The sequence below is a fragment of the Oncorhynchus masou genome, chromosome 33 (genome assembly GCF_036934945.1).
Source record: "Oncorhynchus masou masou isolate Uvic2021 chromosome 33, UVic_Omas_1.1, whole genome shotgun sequence".
NCBI classification, from domain to species: Eukaryota; Metazoa; Chordata; class Actinopteri; order Salmoniformes; family Salmonidae; genus Oncorhynchus; species Oncorhynchus masou.
Genome location: NC_088244.1, coordinates 3,769,246 through 3,791,208, shown reverse-complemented (window position 1 = coordinate 3,791,208; position 21,963 = coordinate 3,769,246). Strand labels below are relative to the sequence as shown.

Below are 21,963 nucleotides of genomic sequence, written 5' to 3'. Positions count from 1 at the left end.
CTACAGATGTTCCTCTTCCTGTGTGAGGTAGGGTCGTACTCTATGGATGTTCCTCTTCCTGTGTGAGGTAGGGTCGTACTCTACTGATGTTCCTCTTCCTGTGTGAGGTAGGGTCTCTTCCTGTGTGAGGTATGGTCTCTTCCTGTGTGAGGTAGGGTCGTACTCTACAGATGTTCCTCTTCCTGTGTGAGGTAGGGTCGTACTCTACAGATGTTCCTCTTCCTGTGTGAGGTAGGGTCGTACTCTACGGATGTTCCTCTTCCTGTGTGAGGTAGGGTCTCTTCCTGTGTGAGGTATGGTCTCTTCCTGTGTGAGGTAGGGTCGTACTCTACAGATGTTCCTCTTCCTGTGTGTGGTAGGGTCGTACTCTACGGATGTTCCTCTTCCTGTGTGAGGAAAGGTCGTACTCTACAGATGTGGTAGAGCATGGACCTGTAAGAGTCAGATATTATGGCATTAAAAAATACATTACATTAAACATTTTACAGTAAACATGTCATTCAAACACTGTAAACCACAGTAGATATGTCATATTACACACCCTTATCAGATCACAGCAAAAGCACATTCTACTTGAACAATACTCAATCATGAGATATCAAAGCCATAGAAACTGAATAATATTAAGAAATGCTATAGATGGAAGGAAATAGTGTAGAAACCCTAAAAAATTATTAGACAACAACAAAGTCCTCTATTAGTATTTGGTAGCATTGCCTTTAAATAGTTTAACTTGGGTCAAACATTTCGGGTAGCCTTCCACAAGCTTCCCAGAATAAGTAGGGTCAATTTTGGCCCATTCATCCTGACAGAGCTGGTGTCACTGAGTCAGGTTTATAGGCCTCCTTGCTCGCACACGCTTTTTCAGTTCTGCCCACAAATATCCTAGGATTGAGGTCATGGCTTTGTGAGGACCACTCCAACACCTTGACTTTGTTGTCCTTAAGTATGCTTGGGGTCATTGTTCATTTGGAAGACGAGCTTGCAACCAAGCTTTAACTTCCTGACTGATGTTTTGAGATGTTGCTTCAATATATCCACATAATTGTCACTCCTCATTAAGCCATCTATTTTGTGAAGTGCACCAGTCCCTCCTGCAGCAAAGCACCCCCACAAAATGATGCTGCCAGCCCCGTGCTTCATGGTTGGGATGGTGTTCTTTGGCTTGGAAGCCTCCCCCTTTTTCCTCCAAACATAATGATGGTCATTATGGCCAGACAGTTCTATTTTCTTTTCATCAGACCAGAGGACATTTCTCCAAAAAGTACGATCTTTGTCCCCATGTGCAGTTGCAAACCATAGCCTGGCTTTTTTGTGGAGGTTTTGGAGCAGTGGCTTCTTCCTTGCTGAGCGGCTTTTCAGGTTATGTCGATATAGGACTCATTTTACTGTGGATATTGATAATTGTGTACCTGTTTCCTCCAGCCTCTTCACAAGGTCCTTTGCTGTTGTTCTGGGATTGATTTGCACTTTTCACACCAAAGTACATTCATCTCTAGGAGACAGAACGCGTCTCCTTCCTGAGCGGTATGATGACCGCGTGGTCCCATGATGTTTATACTTCCGTACTATTGTTTGTACAGATGAACGCGGTACCTTCAGGCTTTTGGAAATTGCTCCCAAGGATGAACCAGACTTATGGAGGTGTACAAATATATTTTGTCTGAGGTCTTGGCTGATTAATTTTGATTTTCCCATGATGTCAAGCAAAGAGGCACTGAGTTTGAAGGTAGGCCTTGAAATACATCCACAGGTACACCTCCAATTGACTCAAATTATGTTAATTAGCCTGTCAGATGCTTCTAAAGCCATGACATCATTTTTTGGAATTTTCCAAGCTGTTTAAAGGCACAGTCAACTTGGTGTATGTAAACTTCTGACCCACTGGAATTGTTATACAGTGAATTATAAGTGAAATAATCTGTCTGTAAACAATTGTTGGAAAAATGAATTGTGTCATGCACAAAGTAGATGTCCTAACCAACTTCCCAACACCATATTTTTTTAAGAAGAAATATGTGGAGTGGTTGAAATGACTCCAATCTAAAGTGTATGTAAACTTCTGACTTCAACTCTAGCTGCTTGCAGAGTTTATTGAGGGTGCGGTTAGCCATTGTGGCTTGGACCGCAGATTGTCCCGGGTTTGTGGCTGTCACGAGGGACAATCAAAGTGGAACAACATGGTTGTGGACAGAATTGCAGAATCTCCACATGAGACCTGGACAGAGTCTGAGGACAAAGTGAGGGAAATGATCTCTGAGAAATTGAAGATGAGGTGGAGCGCGCCCCCAGGACTTGAAATCTTACCGCTGGCCCAGATGACAGACCCAGGCCAATAGTGGTCAAGTTCCTGAAGTTCAAGGACAAGGTAGATGGAAAGAGCCAAGAACTTGAGAGGAACATATCCTGCACCAAAAGAGGAAACATATCCATGAAAGATGCCAGAGCGCGTGGAGACATTGCTTCCGTCCGCTATGACAGTCTCATTGTCCTCTTCCCAAAAGCCTGGAAGGGATGAGAGAGCCAAGCCTATGGTTTATAGCTTCAACCCCTGCAGCACACACACACACACACACACACACACACACACACACACACACACACACACACACACACACACACACACACACACACACACACACACACACACACACACACACACACACACACACACACAAATTGATTAATGGACTGTGGAATGTATCATCTTTCTCTTGCTTTGTCTGCTCTTTTCAATATTATGTCTATTATGTCTATATTATGTCCATCTCTACCCAGGAAAATGGATGAAAACAGCCCATATTAATCTACAGTTGAAGTCGGAAGTTTACATACACTTATTAAGAAACTAACTGTTAGAACTAAACTCAGCAAAAAAATATATATATTTTATTTATTTTCTGCAAACTTAACATGTGTACATATTTGTATGAACAGAACAAGATTCAACAACTGAGAAAAATAATGAACAAGTTCCACAGACATGTGACAAACAGAAATGGAATAATGTGTCCCTGAACAAAGGTGGGGGTCAAAATCCAAAGTAACAGTCAGTATCTGGTGTGGCCACCAGCTGCATTAAGTACAGCAGTGCATCTCCTCCTCGTGGACTGCACCAGATTTGCCAGGTCTTCCTGTGAGATGTTACCAAGGCACCTGAAAATTCCAGGACATTTCTGGGAGGGATGGCCCTAGCCCTCACCCTCTGATCCAAATGGTCCCAGACGTACTCTTTGCTGGCCATGGCAGAACACTGACATTCCTGTCTTGCAGGAAGTCATGCAAAGAACGAGCAGTATAGCTGGTGGTATTGTCATGCTGGAAGGTCATGTCAGGATGAGCCTGCAGGAAAGGTACCACATGAGGGAGGAGGATGTCTTCCCTGTAACGCATAGCATTGAGACTGCCTGCAATGACAACAAAACAACTAAACCACAACTTGTCAGTGAAGAGCACTTTTTGCCAGTCCTGTCTGGTCCAGTGACGGTGAGTTTTTGCCCATAGGCAATGTTGTTTCCGTTGATGTCTGGTGAGGACCTGCCTTACAACAGGTCTACAAGCCCTCAGTCCAGCCTCTCTCAGCCTATTATGGACAGTCCGAGCACTGATGGAGGCATTGAGCATTCCTGGTGTCACTCAGACTGTTGTTGTTGCCATCCTGTACCTGTCCTGCAGATGTGATGTTCGGATGTACCGATCCTGTGCAGGTATTGTTACACGTGGTCTGCCACTGCAAGTACAATCAGCTGTCCTCCCCGTCTCCCTGTAGCGCTGTCTTAGGCATCTGACAGTATGGACATCGCAATTTATTGGCCTGGCCACATCTGCAGTCCTCATGCTTCCTTGCAGCATGCCTGAAGCACGTTAACGCAGATGAGCAGGGACCCTGGACATCTTTCTTTTGGTGTTTTTTCAGAGTCAGTAGAAAGTTCTCTTTAGTGTCCTAAGTTTTCATAACTGGGACCTTAATTGCTTTCCGCCTGTAAGCTGTTAGTGTCTTAATGACCATTCCACAGATGTATGTTCATTAATTGTTCATGGTTCATTGAACAAGCATGGGAAACAGTGTTTAAACCCTTTACAATGAAGATCTGTGTTGTTATTTGAATTTTTACAAATATCTTTGAAAGACAGGGTCCTGAAAAAGGGATGTTTCTTTTTTTGCTGAGTTTATTATGTCTCCATTAAGTGATGAGGGATTGAAAAACTGTATGGTTGAAAGACAAGGGGCAAAAGGAGTGTTTAATAAATCGTCTGACTGGCTGACTAACTGCAAATCGAGAAATTATGTGACTAAACTCAACCAAAAGAAGAAGAAACTATATTTTGAAGCCAAGATCAATGATATAAAGAATGTTGGAAAAACAACTTTGGAGTTCTTTAAATGAAATTATGGGCAGAAAGACAAATTCAACTCCATCGTTTATCGAATCAGATGGCTTATTCATCACAAAACTATTTGATGTTGCCAATTATGGCAAAGTTGGCAAACTTAGGCAGGAAATGCCCACAACAAACAGTGAGCCATCGTATTCATGCATAAAAAAACAAATAATAATTGAAGACAGGAAATGTCTGTTGGCATTTCCTGGCTAAAGCATTGTGAGTTTGAATTTTGTAAAGTTAGTGTTGGAGTGGAGGAAAATTATATTTTTAAAGATCAATAATGACAAACCTCCTGGCATTGACGACTTAGATGGAAAGCTACTGGGGATGGATGCTGACTCTATTGCCATTCCTATCTGTCATATCAACTTATCAACTTAATTCCTCTACCAAAGGGAGGTAAAGCGGACTTTACTGGTTCTAACAGCAGACCTATCAGCTAGCTTCCAAGCTTAGAAAGTGTTGGAAAGAATCATGTTTGACCTAATACAATGCTATTTCTTTGTAAATAAATTAACAACAGACTGTCAGCATGCTTATAGACAAGGGCACTCAACGTGTCCGGCACTGATACAAATGACTGAAGCTTGGTGGAAAGAAATTGATCATTAGAAGATTGTGGGATCTGTAATGTTAGATTTCAGTGCAGCCTTTGATATTATTGACCATAACCTGTTGTTGAAAAACAACGTTGGTGTTATGGCTTTTCAACTTCTGAAATATTGTGGATTCAGATCTATCTATCTAATAGAACTATTTTTTTTTCTTTAATGGAAGTTCTAAAATGTCAAACATCTAAAGTGTGGTGTACTGCATGGCAGCTCTCTAGGCCCTCTACTCTTTTCTATTTTTACCAATAACCTGCGACTGGCATTAAACAAAGCATGTGAGTCCATGTATGCTGATGATTCAACCATATACACATCAGCAACCACAGCTAATGAAGTCACTGAAACCCTTAACAAAGAGTTGCAGTCTGTTTTGGAATGGGTGGCCAGTAATAAACTGGTCCTGAGCATCTCTAAAACTGAAAGCATTGTATTTGGTACAAATCATGTATTTTCCCTTTATTTAACTATGCAAGTCAGTTAAAAACAAATTATTTTTTCCAATGATGTTCTACACCTGCCAAACTGTGCACCGCCCTTTGGGACTCCAAATCACAGTTGGATTTGACACTGAGAGGCAGTGCCTTAGACTGCTGCACCAGTCAGGAGCTCAGGAGCAAAGCATTCCCTAAGTTCTAGACATCCACTGAATCTTGTAATGAATGGTGTGGCTGTTGAACAAGTTGAGGAGACAAAATTACCTTAGATTGTAAACTGTCATGGTCAAAACATATTGATTCAATGGTTGAAAAGATGGGGAGAGGTCTGTCCTTAATAAAGAGATGCTCTGCATTTTTGACATCACATTCCAAAAAGCAAGTACTGCAGGCTCTAGTTTTGTCTAATCTTGATTATTGTCCAGTCGTGTGGTCCAGTGCTGCAAGGAAAGACCTAGTTAAACTGCAGCTGGCCCAGAACAGAGTGGCACGTCTTGCTCTTCATTATAATCAGAGGACTGATATATAATACTGTATAAATACTATGCATGCCAGTCTCTCTTGGCTAAGAGTTGAGGATAGACTGACTGCATCACTTCTTCTTTTTCTTAAGAAACATTCATGTGTTAAAAATCCCAAATTGTTTACATAGTCAACTTACACACAGCTCTGACACACACACACTTACCCCACCAGACATGTCACCAGGGGTCTTTTCACAGTCTGCAACACTTCTTATTTTTATATGAAATATAAATATATGAAATATAAATATAAATCCCACATTGTCCCATACACACAGCTCTGACACACACACTTACCCCACCAGACATGCCACCAGGGGTCTTTTCACAGTCCCCAAATCCAGAGCAAATTCAAGAAAGCGTACAGTATAATAGAGAGCCATTATTGGATGGAACTTCCTTCCATCTCAAATTGCTCAAATAAACAGCAAACCTGGTTTCAAAAAACAGATAAAGCAACACCTCGCGGCACAACGACTCTCCCCTATTGGACCTAGATAGTGTGTGTATGTATTGGTATTGATATGTAGGCCTTTTATATAAATATTGTTTAATTGATGTAGTTCTGTCGTTGAGCTGTTCTTGTCTGTTAATGTTCTGTATAGTGGCATGTTTCATGTTTGGTGTGGAGCCCAGGAAGAGTAGCTGCTGCTTTTGCAACAAGGGGAGGCAGGGGAGGCAGGTAGCCTAGTGGTTAATGGGGATCCTAACAAAATATCAAATATCAAATCTCTTTTAGACAACTTCCTGGGGAGAAAATTTTTAAATTTGACAGTAGAAAACCTACACAGTTTATTTGACCTCTCAGCTTCCCTATCAAATCAAATAATTTCAAGCAGACAACCTAAGAAAATTCATAACAATGGTTTGATGAAGAATGCATAAATCTAAGAAAGAAATTAAGAAACCTATCCAATCAAAAACATAGACCCCAAAAACCTGAGCCTATGCCTTGACTATGGCGAATCACTAAAACAATACAGAAATATAATATGAAAAAAAGAAGGAATACCACATCAGAAATCAGCTCAATGTAATTGAAGAATCCATAGATTTGAACCAATTCTGGGCAAATTGGAAGACACTAAACAAACAACAACACAACATGTTATCTATCCAAAACGGAAATGTATGGATAAATCACTTCTCCTTTCTTTTTGGCCCTAAAACAAAGAACAACAAACGAAAACATATACATGACCAATTACAAATCTTAGAATAAATTATAAAAGATTACCAGAACCCACTGGATTCTTTAATTTTGTTGAATGAACTACAGGACAAAATACAAACCCTTCAATCCAAAAAGGCCCATGGTGTTGATGGTATCGTAAATGAAATGATAAAATATTCTGACCACAGATTCCAATTGGCTATACTTAATTAAACTCTTTAACATCATCCTTAGTTCTGGCATCTTCCACAATATTTGGAACCGAGGAACCCAAACCACAAAAGTGGAGATAAATTTGACCCTAATAACTTTTGTGGGGAGACAGAGAGAGAGGGAGAGAGAGAGTAACGTTAATCCTCTGCATTTTTACTTTACAGCAGACTGGTACATGTCCTCAGTGGAAACAACGTACTGAGCAAATGTCAAATTGGCTTTTTACCAAATTATCGTATGACAGACCATGTATTCACCGTCCACACCCTAATTGAAAAACAAACAAACTAAAATAAAGGCAACATCTTCTCATGCTTTGTTGCTTTCTAAAAGGCTTTTGCCTCATTTTTGGTCTACAAATTGTTGAAAAGTGGTGTTGGGGGTAAAACATACACTGTTAAAAAAATAACCTGTACACAAACAACAAAAAATTGGCAAAAAACACCCATAAATTTCTTTCCACAGGGCAATGGGGTGAGACAGGGATGCAGCTTAAGCCCCACCCTCTTCAACATACATTTAAACAATTTGGCGAGGGCACTAGAACAGTCTGCAGCACCCAGCCTCGCCCCACTAGAATCTGAAGTCAAATGTCTACTGTTTGCTGATGATCTGGTGCTTCTGTCCCCAATGAGGAGGGCCTACAGCAGCACCTATATCTTCTGCACAGAAGTAAGACAAAAAATAATGGTGTTCCAAAAAAGGTCCAGTTGCCAGGACCACAAATACAAAGGGCCTTCTATGCCATCAAAAGGAACATAAAATGCAACATACCAATTAGGATCTGGCTAAAAATACTTGAATCAGTCATAGAACCCATTGCCCTTTATGGTTGTGAGGTCTGGGGTCCGCTCACCCACCAAGAATTCACAAAATGGGAAAAACACCAAATAGAGACTCTGAATGCAGAATTCTGTAAAAAAATCCTCTGTGTACAACGTAAAACACAAAATAATGCATGCAGAGTAGAATTAGGCCGATACCCGCTAATGATCAAAATCCAGAAAAGAGACGTTAAATTCTACAACCACTTGAAAGGAAGTTATTCCCAAACATTCCATAACAAAGCCATCACCTACAGAGAGATGAACCTGGAGAAGAGTCCCCTAAGCAAGCTGGTCCTGGGGCTCTTTTCACAAACACAACCAGACCCCAAACAGCCTCAGGACAGCAACACAATTAAACCCAACCAAATCATGAGAAAACAAAAAGATTATTACTTGACATATTGGAAAGAATTAACAAAAAAAACAGATCAAACTCGAAAGCTATTTGGCCCTAAACAGAGAGTACACAGTGACTGACTCAGTGAGCATAGCCTTGCTATTGAGAAAGGCCACCGTAGGCAGACCTGGCTTCAAGAGAAGACAGGCTATGTGCTCACTGCCCACAAAATGAGGTGGAAACTGAGCTGCACTTCCTAACCTCCTGCCCAATGTATGACCATATTAGATATTTCAAAACACATATTTCTCTCAGATTACAACAGACCCACAAAGAACTCAAAACCAAATCCAATTTTGACTAACTCCCATATCTACTGGGTGAAATTCCACAGTGTGCCATCACAGCATCAATATTTGTGACCCGTTGCCACAAGAAAAGGGCAACCAGTGAAGAACAAGAACCATTGGAAATATAACCCACATATATATTTGTTTGTTGGTACTTTAACTATTTGTTAGAACACTGTATTTTGCCATACTATGACATTTGAAATGTCTCTATTCCTTTGGAACATTTGGGAGTAGAATGTTAACTGTTAATTTCTTTATTGTTTATTTCATTTTTCATATTTTTCACTTGCTTTGGCAATGTAAAACATATGTTTCCCATGTCAATAAAGCCCCTTAAATTGAACTGAAATTGAATTAAATTGAGAGAGAATCTGAATATAGATGAACACAGAGGTCAAACTGAGGGTCAAACAGATAGATCAGACTTGATAATTAACCAAACAATGTCCACTTAACATCCTTATTTATCAGAGCTGATCTGGTAGATCAAAAGACCAACTACTGAAAGAAATATCAGGGGCTGAACGTCACCACAGGCAGACAGGCAGGCAGGCAGGCAGACAGGCAGGCAGACAGACAGACAGACAGACAGACAGACAGACAGACAGGACAGGACAGACACCCAATATAACCTACTGTTATGTTCGACCTCCACCTCCACATCTCCCAACACCATGGCCGGTACCCCTATCGCCGATGCCAGGACCCACACGCAGATGTTGACCACCTTGGCCTTGTGGGGCGTCCTCATGTCCAGGGCCTTGACCGGATGGCACACGGCCACGTAGCGATCCATGCTCATCACGGTCAGAGTAAAGGTGCTGGTGAACATGTTGTAGTAGTCGATGGAGACCACGGCCTTGCAGAGGGCGTTGCCGAACGGCCAGAAGCCCAGGAAAACGTCTGTTCCCTGGAAGGGTAAGGTAGCGAGGACCAGGAAGTCAGCCAGAGCCAGGTTAAATATGTAGATGTTGGTGGCTGTCTTCATCTTGGTGTACCTGGCAGAGAGGAGAATTGTATTAATACATATGTAGATATTGGTGTAACTAGAATAGAATAGAACTAGAATAGAATAGAACTAGAATTAGAATAGAACTAGAATAGAATAGAACTAGAATAGAATAGAACTAGAATAGAACTAGAATAGAATAGAACTAGAATAGAATATAATAGAACTAGAATATAACTAGAATAGAATAGAACTAGAATAGAATAGAACTAGACTAGAATAGAACTAGAATAAAATAGAACTAGAATAGAATAGAACTAGAATATAGAATAGATGGCTGTTCTTATCATGGTGAACAAGAAGAAGAAGAAGAAGAAGAAGAAGAAGAAGAAGAAGATATTACACCTAGATTGAAAGCCACTGTAGTGGAAAACCAAGTCAAGTTGGAAAACAGATACAGTCAGTGCCAAATATTGAACATTCATTTGTTGAAACAAACACACAAACACACTGTCCGCCCGTCTGTCCGTCCGTCTGACTGACTATTTAAGGGCGTTTGTGAATTTACCTGCTTGGTATCCAGGAAGCAGATTAGCAACAAAGTGTTGAAAATAGATCCACACCTTCTTATGTAACAGGAAGTCTTGTTATAATTTCATACCCACAACAGGTTCCCATTCCTTCACATTGTTGCTGTCAAAAGAAAACCTTGTTACTCTTTTTAATATGAAATGATAGTCAACTGTGTGTGAGGGTTTTTCTCCTTTTAGGAACTGAGAAGAAGATTGTCATAAAGATGGTTTGTGGGGGACCACATCAGCAGCAGAGAACAAACTGACTTAATATTTGATTATTTGATGAAATCAAAGGCATTTGTTGTTTTTTTACACTCTTTAAAATATTTGTTTTTATCTCAATGTGGTAAAATTCAAGCACCCCAATTCTCTCTCTCCCCCTCTCTCTCTGTCTCTCTTCTGCCTACACTCCCATCCACCTCTTCTCCCTCCCTCCCTCCCTCATTCCCTCTTCATATTTTAAAATGTGCAGAGAAGTCTCTTCTACAGAGAACATGTCTCATGTCTCTTCTGCAACACTCCTTTTGGGAGTAACTACAGTATATGAGTCTCTCCTCTACACATATAATTAGAGCCTAATAATTAAGCTCCATTTCCTCCTCTCTCTCTTTGTCTCTCCTGCTCCTCTCTCTCTCTCGCTCCTCTTTCTCTCTCTCTCTCTCTCTCTCTCTCTCTCTCTCTCTCTCTCTCTCTCTCTCTCTCATTAATGATGGCATTAGGCTTCTGGCCGTTAGCTCTGAGGAATGAGTGGGAGGAAAGGGCACCTTCTCTGGAGTGTTAGTAACCACAGAGAGAGATTCAGCAGTGGGATATTACTGTGAATAAGTGTTGCGGATGACAAGAGGAAACCATGATGCGCCTCTTAAAAGCATTTAACCTAAGGAAGGCAATTTCATTGATTAATAGATGACACCTGTTTAAAAATACTATTAAAAATCCTATGATTTATATTCAATTCTCTGCTCAACCACCTTTCCCCCTCCCTCTCTCCCTCTTTCTCTCCCTCTCTGTCTTTCTCTCTAGCTGTTCATTTCTCTTTCTCTCTCTTTCTCTCTCTCTCCCCCTCTCTTTCACTCTAGCTGTTAATTTCTCTCTCTCTCTCTCTTTCTCTCTCTCTTTTGCCCCTCTCTCTTTCTCTCTAGCTGTTAATTCTCTCTCTCTCTCTCTCTCTCTCTCCCTCTCTCGTTCTCCCTAGCTGTTCATTTCTATCTCTCTCTCTCTCTCTTTCTCTCCCTCTCTCTTTCTCCCTAGCTGTTTATTTCTCTCTCTCTCCCTCTTTCTCCCCCTCTCTGTCTTTCTCTCTCTCCCTCTTTCTCTCCCTCTCTAGCTGTTTATTTCTCTCTCTCTCTCTCTCTCTCTCTTTCTCTCCCTCTCTCATTCTCCCCAGCTGTTTATTTCTCTCTCTCTCCCTCCCTCTCTGTCTTTCTCTCTAGCTGTTTATTTCTCTCTCTCTCTCTCTCTCTCTTTCTCCCCTCTCTCTTTCTCTCTAGCTGTTTATTTCTCTCTCTCTCCCTCTTTCTCCCCCTCTCTGTCTTTCTCTCTCTCTCCCTCTTTCTCTCCCTCTCTGTCTTTCTCTCTAGCTGTTTATTTCTCTCTCTCTCTTTCTCCCCCTCTCTCTTTCTCTCTAGCTGTTTATTTCTCTCTCTCTCTTTCTCTCCCTCTCTGTCTTTCTCTCTAGCTGTTTATTTCTCTCTCTCTCTTTCTCTCCCTCTCTCTTTCTCTCTAGCTGTTTATTTCTCTCTCTCTCTTTCTCTCCCTCTCTCTTTCTCTCTAGCTGTTTATTTCTCTCTCTCTCTTTCTCTCCCTCTCTGTCTTTCTCTCTAGCTGTTTATTTCTCTCTCTCTCTTTCTCTCCCTCTCTCTTTCTCTCTAGCTGTTTATTTCTCTCTCTCTCTTTCTCTCCCTCTCTCTTTCTCTCTAGCTGTTTATTTCTCTCTCTCTCTTTCTCTCCCTCTCTGTCTTTCTCTCTAGCTGTTTATTTCTCTCTCTCTCTCTCTTTCTCTCCCTCTCTCTTTCTCTCTAGCTGTTTATTTCTCTCTCTCTCTTTCTCTCCCTCTCTCTAGCTGTTTATTTCTCTCTCTCTCCCTCTTTCTCTCCATCTGTCTTTCTCTCTAGCTGTTTATTTCTCTCTCTCTCCCTTTTTCTCTCCCTCTCTGTCTTTCTCTCTCTCTCCCTCTCTCTCTCCCTCTCTGTCTGTGACCACCGTGACCACCGTGCTTCTACACCTGCATTGCTTACAGCATTGCTTGCTGTTTTGGGGTTTTAGGCTGGGTTTCTGTACATCACTTAGTGACATCAGCTGATTTGATTGATTGAAGAGAAGATGGAAGAGAGATGGAAGATGGGAGGAAGAGAGGTGGAAGATGGAAGGAAGAGAGGTGGAAGATGGAAGGAAGACAGGTGGAAGATGGAAGGAAGACAGGTGGAAGATGGGAGGAAGAGAGGTGGAAGATGGGAGGAAGAGAGGTGGAAGATGGGAGGAAGAGAGGTGGAAGATGGGAGGAAGAGAGGTGGAAGATGGGAGGAAGAGAGGTGGAAGATGGGAGGAAGAGAGGTGGAAGATGGGAGGAAGAGAGGTGGAAGATGGGAGGAAGAGAGGTGGAAGATGGAAGGAAGAGAGGTGGAAGATGGGAGGAAGAGAGGTGGAAGATGTGAGGAAGATGGGAGGAAGAGAGGCGGAAGATGGGAGTAAGATGGGAGGAAGAGAGGTGGAAGATGGGAGGAAGATGGGAGGAAGAGAGGTGGAAGATGGGAGGAAGATGGGTGGAAGATGGGAGGAAGATGGGAGGAAGATGGGAGGAAGAGAGGTGGAAGATGGGAGGAAGAGAGATGGAAGATGGGAGGAAGAGAGGTGGAAGATGGGAGGAAGAGAGATGGAAGATGGGAGGAAGAGAGGTGGAAGATGGGAGGAAGAGAGATGGAAGATGGGAGGAAGATGGGAGGAAGAGAGGTGGAAGATGGGAGGAAGATGGGTGGAAGATGGGAGGAAGATGGGAGGAAGAGAGGTGGAAGATGGGAGGAAGATGGGAGGAAGGGAGGTGGAAGATGGGAGGAAGAGAGATGGAAGATGGGAGGAAGAGAGATGGAAGATGGGAGGAAGAGAGATGGAAGATGGGAGGAAGAGAGATGGAAGATGGGAGGAAGAGAGTTGGAAGATGGGAGGAAGATGGGAGGAAGAGAGATGGAAGATGGGAGGAAGAGAGATGGAAGATGGGAGGAAGAGAGATGGAAGATGGGAGGAAGAGAGTTGGAAGATGGGAGGAAGAGAGATGGAAGATGGGAGGAAGAGAGATGGAAGATGGGAGGAAGAGAGTTGGAAGATGGGAGGAAGATGGGAGGAAGAGAGATGGAAGATGGGAGGAAGAGAGATGGAAGATGGGAGGAAGAGAGATGGAAGATGGGAGGAAGAGAGTTGGAAGATGGGAGGAAGATGGGAGGAAGAGGGGAGGAAGATGGGAGGAAGATGGGAGTAAGATGGGAGGAAGAGAGGTGAAGAGACAGTGGTGACAGAGGAATAGCAGTGAGTGACTGCCCTCTGTTTCTCCAAGAAGGCCAGGCCTGGTGTGTGGTAGTGCTGAGCAATTAACCTTTTTGTTATTAAACAACTAATTGACAGACCTAGTTAAATCACTTGAATTCCACCCACCCACTTGGGAGCCAGGCCCAACCATTGGGGAGGCAAGCCCAGCCAACCAGAATTTGTTTTTCCCCACAAAGGGGCATTGTTACAGACAGAAATACTCCTCTGTTTCATTAGCTGTCTTGGGGGCTGGTCTCAGTCATGGGTCTTTCAAATGGACAATGACCCCAAGCGTACTTCCAAAGTTGTGGCAAAACGGCTTAAGGACAACAAAGTCAAGGTATTGGAGTGGCCATCACAAAGCCCTGACCTCAATTCTAGAATATTTGTGGGCAGTACTGAAAAAGCGTGTGTGAGCAAGGAGGCCTACAAACCTGACTCAGTTACACCAGCTCTGTCAGGAGGAAGGCAAAATTCACCCAATTTATTATGGGAAGCTTGTGGAAGGCTACCCGAAATGTTTGACCCCCCAAGTTAAACAATTTAAAAGCAATGCTACCGAATACTAATTGAGTGTATGTAAACTTCTGACCCACTGGAAATGTGATGAAAGAAATAGAAGCTGAAATAAATCATTCTCTCCACTATATTATTCTGACATTTCACATTCTTAAAATAAAGTGGTGATCCTAACTGACCTAAAACAGGGCATTTTTACAAGGATTAAATGTCAGGAATGGTGAAAAACTGTTATCTGTAATAATTATAATCTCTAATGATGCACAGTGATGTAACTGCTATAATTATAATCTCTAATGATGCACAGTGATGTAACTGCTATAATTATAATCTCTAATGATGCATAGTGATGTAACTGCTATAATTATAATCTCTAATGATGCACAGTGATGTAACTGCTATAATTATAATCTCTAATGATACATAGTGATGTAACTGCTATAATTATAATCTCTAATGATGCACAGTGATGTAACTGCTACAATTATAATCTCTAATGATGCATAGTGATGTAACTGCTATAATTATAATCTCTAATGATGCATAGTGATGTAACTGCTATAATTATAATTTCTAATGATGCACAGTGATGTAACTGCTATAATTATAATCTCTAATGATGCACAGTGATGTAACTGCTATAATTATAATCTCTAATGATGCACAGTGATGTAACTGCTATAATTATAATCTCTAATGATGCATAGTGATGTAACTGCTATAACTATAATCTCTAATGATGCACAGTGATGTAACTGCTATAATTATAATCTCTAATGATGCATAGTGATGTAACTGCTATAATTATAATCTCTAATGATGCACAGTGATGTAACTGCTACAATTATAATCTCTAATGATGCATAGTGATGTAACTGCTATAATTATAATCTCTAATGATGCATAGTGATGTAACTGCTATAATTATAATCTCTAATGATGCATAGTGATGTAACTGCTATAATTATAATCTCTAATGATGCACAGTGATGTAACTGCTACAATTATAATCTCTAATGATGCATAGTGATGTAACTGCTATAATTATAATCTCTAATGATGCATAGTGATGTAACTGCTATAATTATAATCTCTAATGATGCATAGTGATGTAACTGCTATAATTATAATCTCTAATGATGCACAGTGATGTAACTGCTATAATTATAATCTCTAATGATGCATAGTGATGTAACTGCTATAATTATAATCTCTAATGATGCATAGTGATGTAACTGCTATAATTATAATCTCTAATGATGCACAGTGATGTAACTGCTATAATTATAATCTCTAATGATGCACAGTGATGTAACTGCTATAATTATAATCTCTAATAACATATTAATATTTAACTAGTCAGTTAAGAAATAATTCTTATCTACAATGACAGCATAGGAACAGTGGGTTAACTGCCTTGTTCAGTGGCAGAACTACAGATTTTTACCTTGTCAGCTCAGGGATTCAATCTTGCAACCTTTCGGTTAGTAGTCCAACGCTCTTACCACTAGGCTACGCTGCCGCCCCTACACTCTAACCACTAGGCTACCCTGCCGCCCCTACACTCTAACCACTAGGCTACCCTGCCGCCCCTACACTCTAACCTCTAGGCTACGCTGCCGCCCCTACACTCTAACCACTAGGCTACCTGCCGCCCCTACACTCTAACCACTAGGCTACCTGCCTCCTCTACACTCTAACCACTAGGCTACCTGCCTCCTCTACACTCTAACCAATAGGCTACCTGCCGCCCCTACACTCTAACCACTAGGCTACCTGCCGCCCCTACACTCTAACCACTAGGCTACCTGCCGCCCCTACACTCTAACCACTAGGCTACCTGCCACCTCTACACTCTAACCACTAGGCTACCTGCCGCCCCTACACTCTAACCTATTAACTTATTATTATAACCACTATAATGATTTATAGTGATGAATCTTCCAGAACTATAATATCTTTAATATTCCACAAAAACACACAGGGAGGAAAGGTTCAACTGATTATTTTTCATCTTTCCATGTGGCGATGTTCTAACACACACACACACACACACACACACACACACACACACACACACACACACACACACACACACACACACACACACACACACACACACACACACAGTAATAAATGCCATAAATGAACCGTTGGACATGTGTACATCGGAACTAGAAGCACACGCATTTCTCTACACTCGCAATAACATCTGCAATAACATCTGCTAACCACGTGACCAATACAATTTGATTTGAAGACGTGTGACTTTTGTTTTGTATGATATTGTTTGTTTATCTTAAACGTGAACACATGACCATAAAATAAAATGATTAGATACTTTTGTTTTTACCATTCAACCAAATGTATTTCTAACAATACGATGAGAAAGCATCTGTTTAATTCAGTTCCAGACAGTTAGCTAATGGATTTCACTCCACAATCTAATAGCCACTGTACCAACAGGATCAATGCACTGTTTTCCATTTGTCAATGTGGGGGTATATTTTAACACAACACATTACCAACATTATAACATTGTTCATTAGGTCTACATGAATTTGTATAAATATATATATTTTTTAAAGGTATTAGGCTATTACATGAGCAATGTGGGATCATCAGATTCGTGAGATGAAACATGTATGAATCTCTCTCATACTTGGTGACTTCACATATTTAGACAGAAATAATGTATTGTCTTACATTTTATACACAAGCATTATAACCCCCACCATTTGACTGATGGTAAACAGAGCATGGATCCTGTTAGAACAGTGTTATATTGTGGAGTGAAATCCATTAACACTAGAACCGCCAACGACCACAGTTTTATATTTTTATTTTATTTAAAAAAATAAGCCTATTCCGAACTGAATCCACCTAGACAATGTGGTGTAGGACGGTGGTACACAGCCAAGCGCTAATGCCTGTTTCACTCCTCACTGAATGAATAACAAATGGATGAACGTGCTTCACAATTGCATTTAAATTAGGCTGAATGATAAGGAGGTTGAAGAGGTTGATTTAATTTAGAAAAGACAACAGTGTAATGATGAGTTTGTATTATGCCTATTTATTAGCAGCAAATCATTTGACCGCAAACTTCTAGGGTTGATACCTAACCTACCTTTTATGTTTTACTGGGGCGGCAGGGTAGCCTAGTGGTTAGAGTAGTAACCGAAAGGTTACAAGTTCAAATCCCCGAGCTGACAAGGTACAAATCTGTCGTTCTGCCCCTGAACAGGCAGTTAACCCACTGTTCCTAGGCCGTCATTGAAAATAAGAATTTGTTCTTAACTGACTTGCCTGGTTAAATAAAGGTAACATTAAAATAAAGAAGCTGTTATGGGACTATTTTCCTTAACTTACTAATCTAATGTATTGTAAGGGAAACTAAAACATGCTACGTGTAATGCTAAACATATCCTTGACTTTATCCAGTGAAGCTAAAAGATTGCCAGCCCACTGAATGAATGACAAATGGATAGAATGGGATATAATGGTGCAAGTTACTTCACAATCCAAATTAAATTAGGCCTAACTGAATGACGAGGGTAAAGAGGTCAATTTAATTTATAACATCAATAGTGGAACGATGAGTTTGTGTTATGCCTATTCATCAGCGTTTACTGCTCATGTTACTAATTTGACAGCGTGCCTTGCAGGGTGATACCATTCTCTTTTAGGTTTTACTTTGGTTAAATAAGCCGTTATAGGGACTGAAAACATGCTGCGTGTTGTAGTAGTCCTTTAGCATAATGCTAAACATATCCTCAGCTTTATCCAATGAAGCTAAAGATGCTAATGAGCGGGAAAGAAACGATGCCAGTCAGCCTGCACAGACGGCCCATTGAAACGACACACAAACTATACTGAAACTAATTTCACAGTAAGAGATAGCCTATATACAATATTCAAATTGACAATCTGTTGAGTGACAATATTTGACCGATCAGTTGTCAAATTGTACATGGAGAGATCGGCACATCTTGTAATTGACAGATGCAGATTGACAGATGGAAAGGAGCATCGCTTTATCAAATCCTCCTGCAGAGTCACATGCAGGTAAAACATTTTTGATTTCTATATAGTATCTGAAAGAGCATATTCTGCAGTTTCTATGACACTTACAAATAATTCTCAAAATTCAAGAGGGGGGGGGGGGGGGTATTTTATCCAAATGTTACTTTTTCCAAGAATATCTGTGCTTACCATGCATTCAGCACATGAACTGGGGAAGGGTACTAAAACATTTCTGCAGCATTGATGGTCCCCAAGAATACAGTGGCCTCCATCATTCTTAAATGGAAGAAGTTCTGGAACCATCAAGACTCTTCCTAGAGCTCGCCGCCTAGCCGAACTGAGCAATCAGGGGAGAAAGGCCTTGGTCAGGGAGGTGACAAAGACCCGATGGGCACTCTGACAGAGCTCCAGAGTTCCTCTGTGAAGTTGGGAGAACCTTCCAGAAGGACAACTAATCTCTGCAGCACTCGAACCAATCAGGCCTTTATCATAGAGTGGCAAGACAGAAGCCACTTCTCAGTAAAAGGCACATGACATCCTGATGAAACCAAGATTGAACTCATTGGCATGAATGCCAAGCATCAGGTCTGGAAGAAACCTGGCACCATCCCTACGGTGAAGTATGGTGTTGGCAGCATCATGCTGTAGGGAAGTTTTTCAGTGACAGTGACTGGGATACTAGTCAGGATCGAGGGAAAGACAAACGGAGCAAAGTACAGAGAGATCCTTGATGAAAACCTGCTCCAGAGCACTCAGGACCTCAGGCTGGGGCAAAGGTTCACCTTCCAACAGGACAGACCCTAAGCACACAGCCAAGACAACGCAGGAGTGGCTTTTTGAACAATTCTCTGAATGTCCTTGAGTGGCCCAGCCAGAGCCCGGACTTGAACCCGATCTAACATCTCTGGAGAGACCTCATGGAAGAATGGGAGAAACTCCCTAAATACAGGTGTGCCAAGCTTGTAGTGTCCTACACAAGAAGACTTGAGGCTGTAATCACTGCCAAAGGTGCATCAACAAAGTACTGAGTTAAGGGTTTGAATTCTTACGAAAATGTGATATTTCAGTTTCATATGTTTAATAAATGTGCAAAAAAAAATCTAAAAACCTGTTTTTACTTTGTCATTATGGGGTTGATGTCATTACGGGGTATTGTGATGTCATTATGGGGTATTGTGATGTCATTATGGGGTATTATGATGTAATTATGGGGTATTGTGATGTCATTATGGGGTATTATGATGTAATTACAGGGTATTGTGATGTCATTATGGGGTATTATGATGTAATTATGGGGTATTGTGATGTCATTACGGGGTATTGTGATGTCATTATGGGGTATTACGATGTAATTATGGGGTATTGTGATGTCATTTCGGGGTATTGTGATGTCATTACGGAGTATTATGATGTAATTATGGGATATTGTGATGTCATTACGGGCTATTGTGATGTAATTATGGGGTATTATGATGTAATTATGGGATATTGTGATGTCATTACGGGCTATTGTGATGTAATTATGGGGTATTGTGATGTCATTACGGGGTATTGTGATGTCATTACGGGGTATTGTGATGTCATTACGGGGTATTGTGATGTCATTACGGGGTATTGTGATGTCATTACGGGGTATTGTGATGTCATTACGGGGTATTGTGATGTCATTACGGGGTATTGTGATGTCATTACGGGGTATTGTGTGCAGATTAATGAGGGACAAAAAGGACTATTTAGCTCTTCTTTGTCTACAGTACACCCATTCAGCATCGTTTACACCCTCTTAACCTTTAGCCCCACCAATCTCGTTTCGCTCTCAGAGCACACACTTGACGCTCTGGCTGATGATTTGTTTACCTATGGATAATATAAAAACAGCTCTGCACCAAAACTATTTACAAAGAGCATTTACTCTTACATATGACATGGAAAGACAAGTGATATCATATGAATAAAACAATAACTTCAGTGAAAGAATAATGTCATTCAAACCTTAAAATGAAGACAATCCAAGTGCTTTCATAACCATAACATGTAAACAACATACATTTCACAGTTCATTTTCATCAAAATCAAATTGGTATTACAAAATAGGAATCAAATAAGCCATTTAACAACAATTATTAACTTCAATTTATACATTCAACTAGCATATAGTCTATCACACACAGCATCAGAAACGTGAACAATTCCAAAAGCACAACATTATTTTACAGTCATTACAATTTACATTGTCCTTCACAGCACAAAGGCCATTAGTCATGAATGAAACATAAAGGGAGCCTGCCATGCAAGATGTGTTGGATAAGAAAGTGAAAACATGGGAGAGGGGACATGGGAGAGGGGACATGGGAGAGGGGACATGGGAGAAGGGACATGGGAGAGGGGACATGGGAGAGGGGACATGGGAAAGGAGACATGGGAGAGGGGAAATGGGAGAGGGGACATGGGAGAGGGGACATGGGAGAGGGGACATGGGAGAGGGGACATGGGAGAGGGGACATGGGAGAGGGGACATGGGAGAAGGGACATGGGAGAGGGGACATGGGAGAGGGGACATGGGAGAGGGGACATGGGAAAGGAGACATGGGAGAGGGGACATGGGAGAGGGGACATGGGAGAGGGGACATGCAGGAAAGGGCAACATGAAAAGAGTAAAACGACTAGTGAACATCTGAGTTACATCTGAATCCCTTTACTAGTGAACATCTCAATCCCTTTACTAGTGAACATCTGAATCCCGTTACTAGTGAACATCTCAATCCCTTTACTAGTGAACATCTCAATCCCTTTACTAGTGAACATCTGAATCCCTTTACTAGAGAACGTCTCAATCCCTTTACTAGAGAACATCTCAATCCCTTTACTAGAGAACATCTCAATCCCTTTACTAGTGAACATCTCAATCCCTTTACTAGTGAACATCTGAATCACTTTACTAGAGAACATCTGAATCCCTTTACTGACTTGCCTAGTAAAATAACATAAAAACATAAAAGAATCAACAGAATTGAATAGTGTATCCAAAAGTTATCTTTATGATCTAATGGTTTTCAGACCAATGTATTGCCTGTAAGTAGCAAAGTCACAAACCAGCTAAACCAGGAACATTTAGTTAACAAGCTGACCTACACATATTCATTATTTCAAACCTAACAAACAAAAAACGCCATAAGACTTACTATTTCAAGTGTTGGTTCAGGCTGATCGAGGTGAGGAGTGGGATGATTTAAGATACTCTTTGAGGAGGTAGTGTTTCTGGTGCTTTCCCACGATGGCCAGGGACTCTGCTGTCCAGGGCGAAGCTGGTTCCACCATTGGGGTTGCAGGACAGAGAGCTTGGACTGGGCCCTTCACCCTATGGGATGGCGAAGAGACCAGAGGTTGCAGAACGGAGTCCTCAGGTTGGGGTGTAGGGTTTGAACAGAGACTGCAGGTAGGGAGGGGCAGTTCCTCTTGCTGCTCTGTAGGTAGGCACCATGGTCTTGTCGTGGATGCGAGCTTCGACTGGAAGCC

At 41.3% G+C, this 21,963-nt stretch overlaps 1 protein-coding gene across 1 annotated transcript in view; it reads right to left on the bottom strand.

Moving 5' to 3' along the window:
• The window catches only part of LOC135527690 (nociceptin receptor-like), a 67,708-nt gene that overhangs the window by 18,442 nt on the left and 27,303 nt on the right, over positions 1–21,963 (bottom strand). The window contains exon 3 of the mRNA XM_064956191.1: positions 9,496–9,857. Coding sequence (XP_064812263.1) covers positions 9,496–9,857 — 362 coding nt within the window. The remainder of the gene's footprint in view (positions 1–9,495; positions 9,858–21,963) is intronic.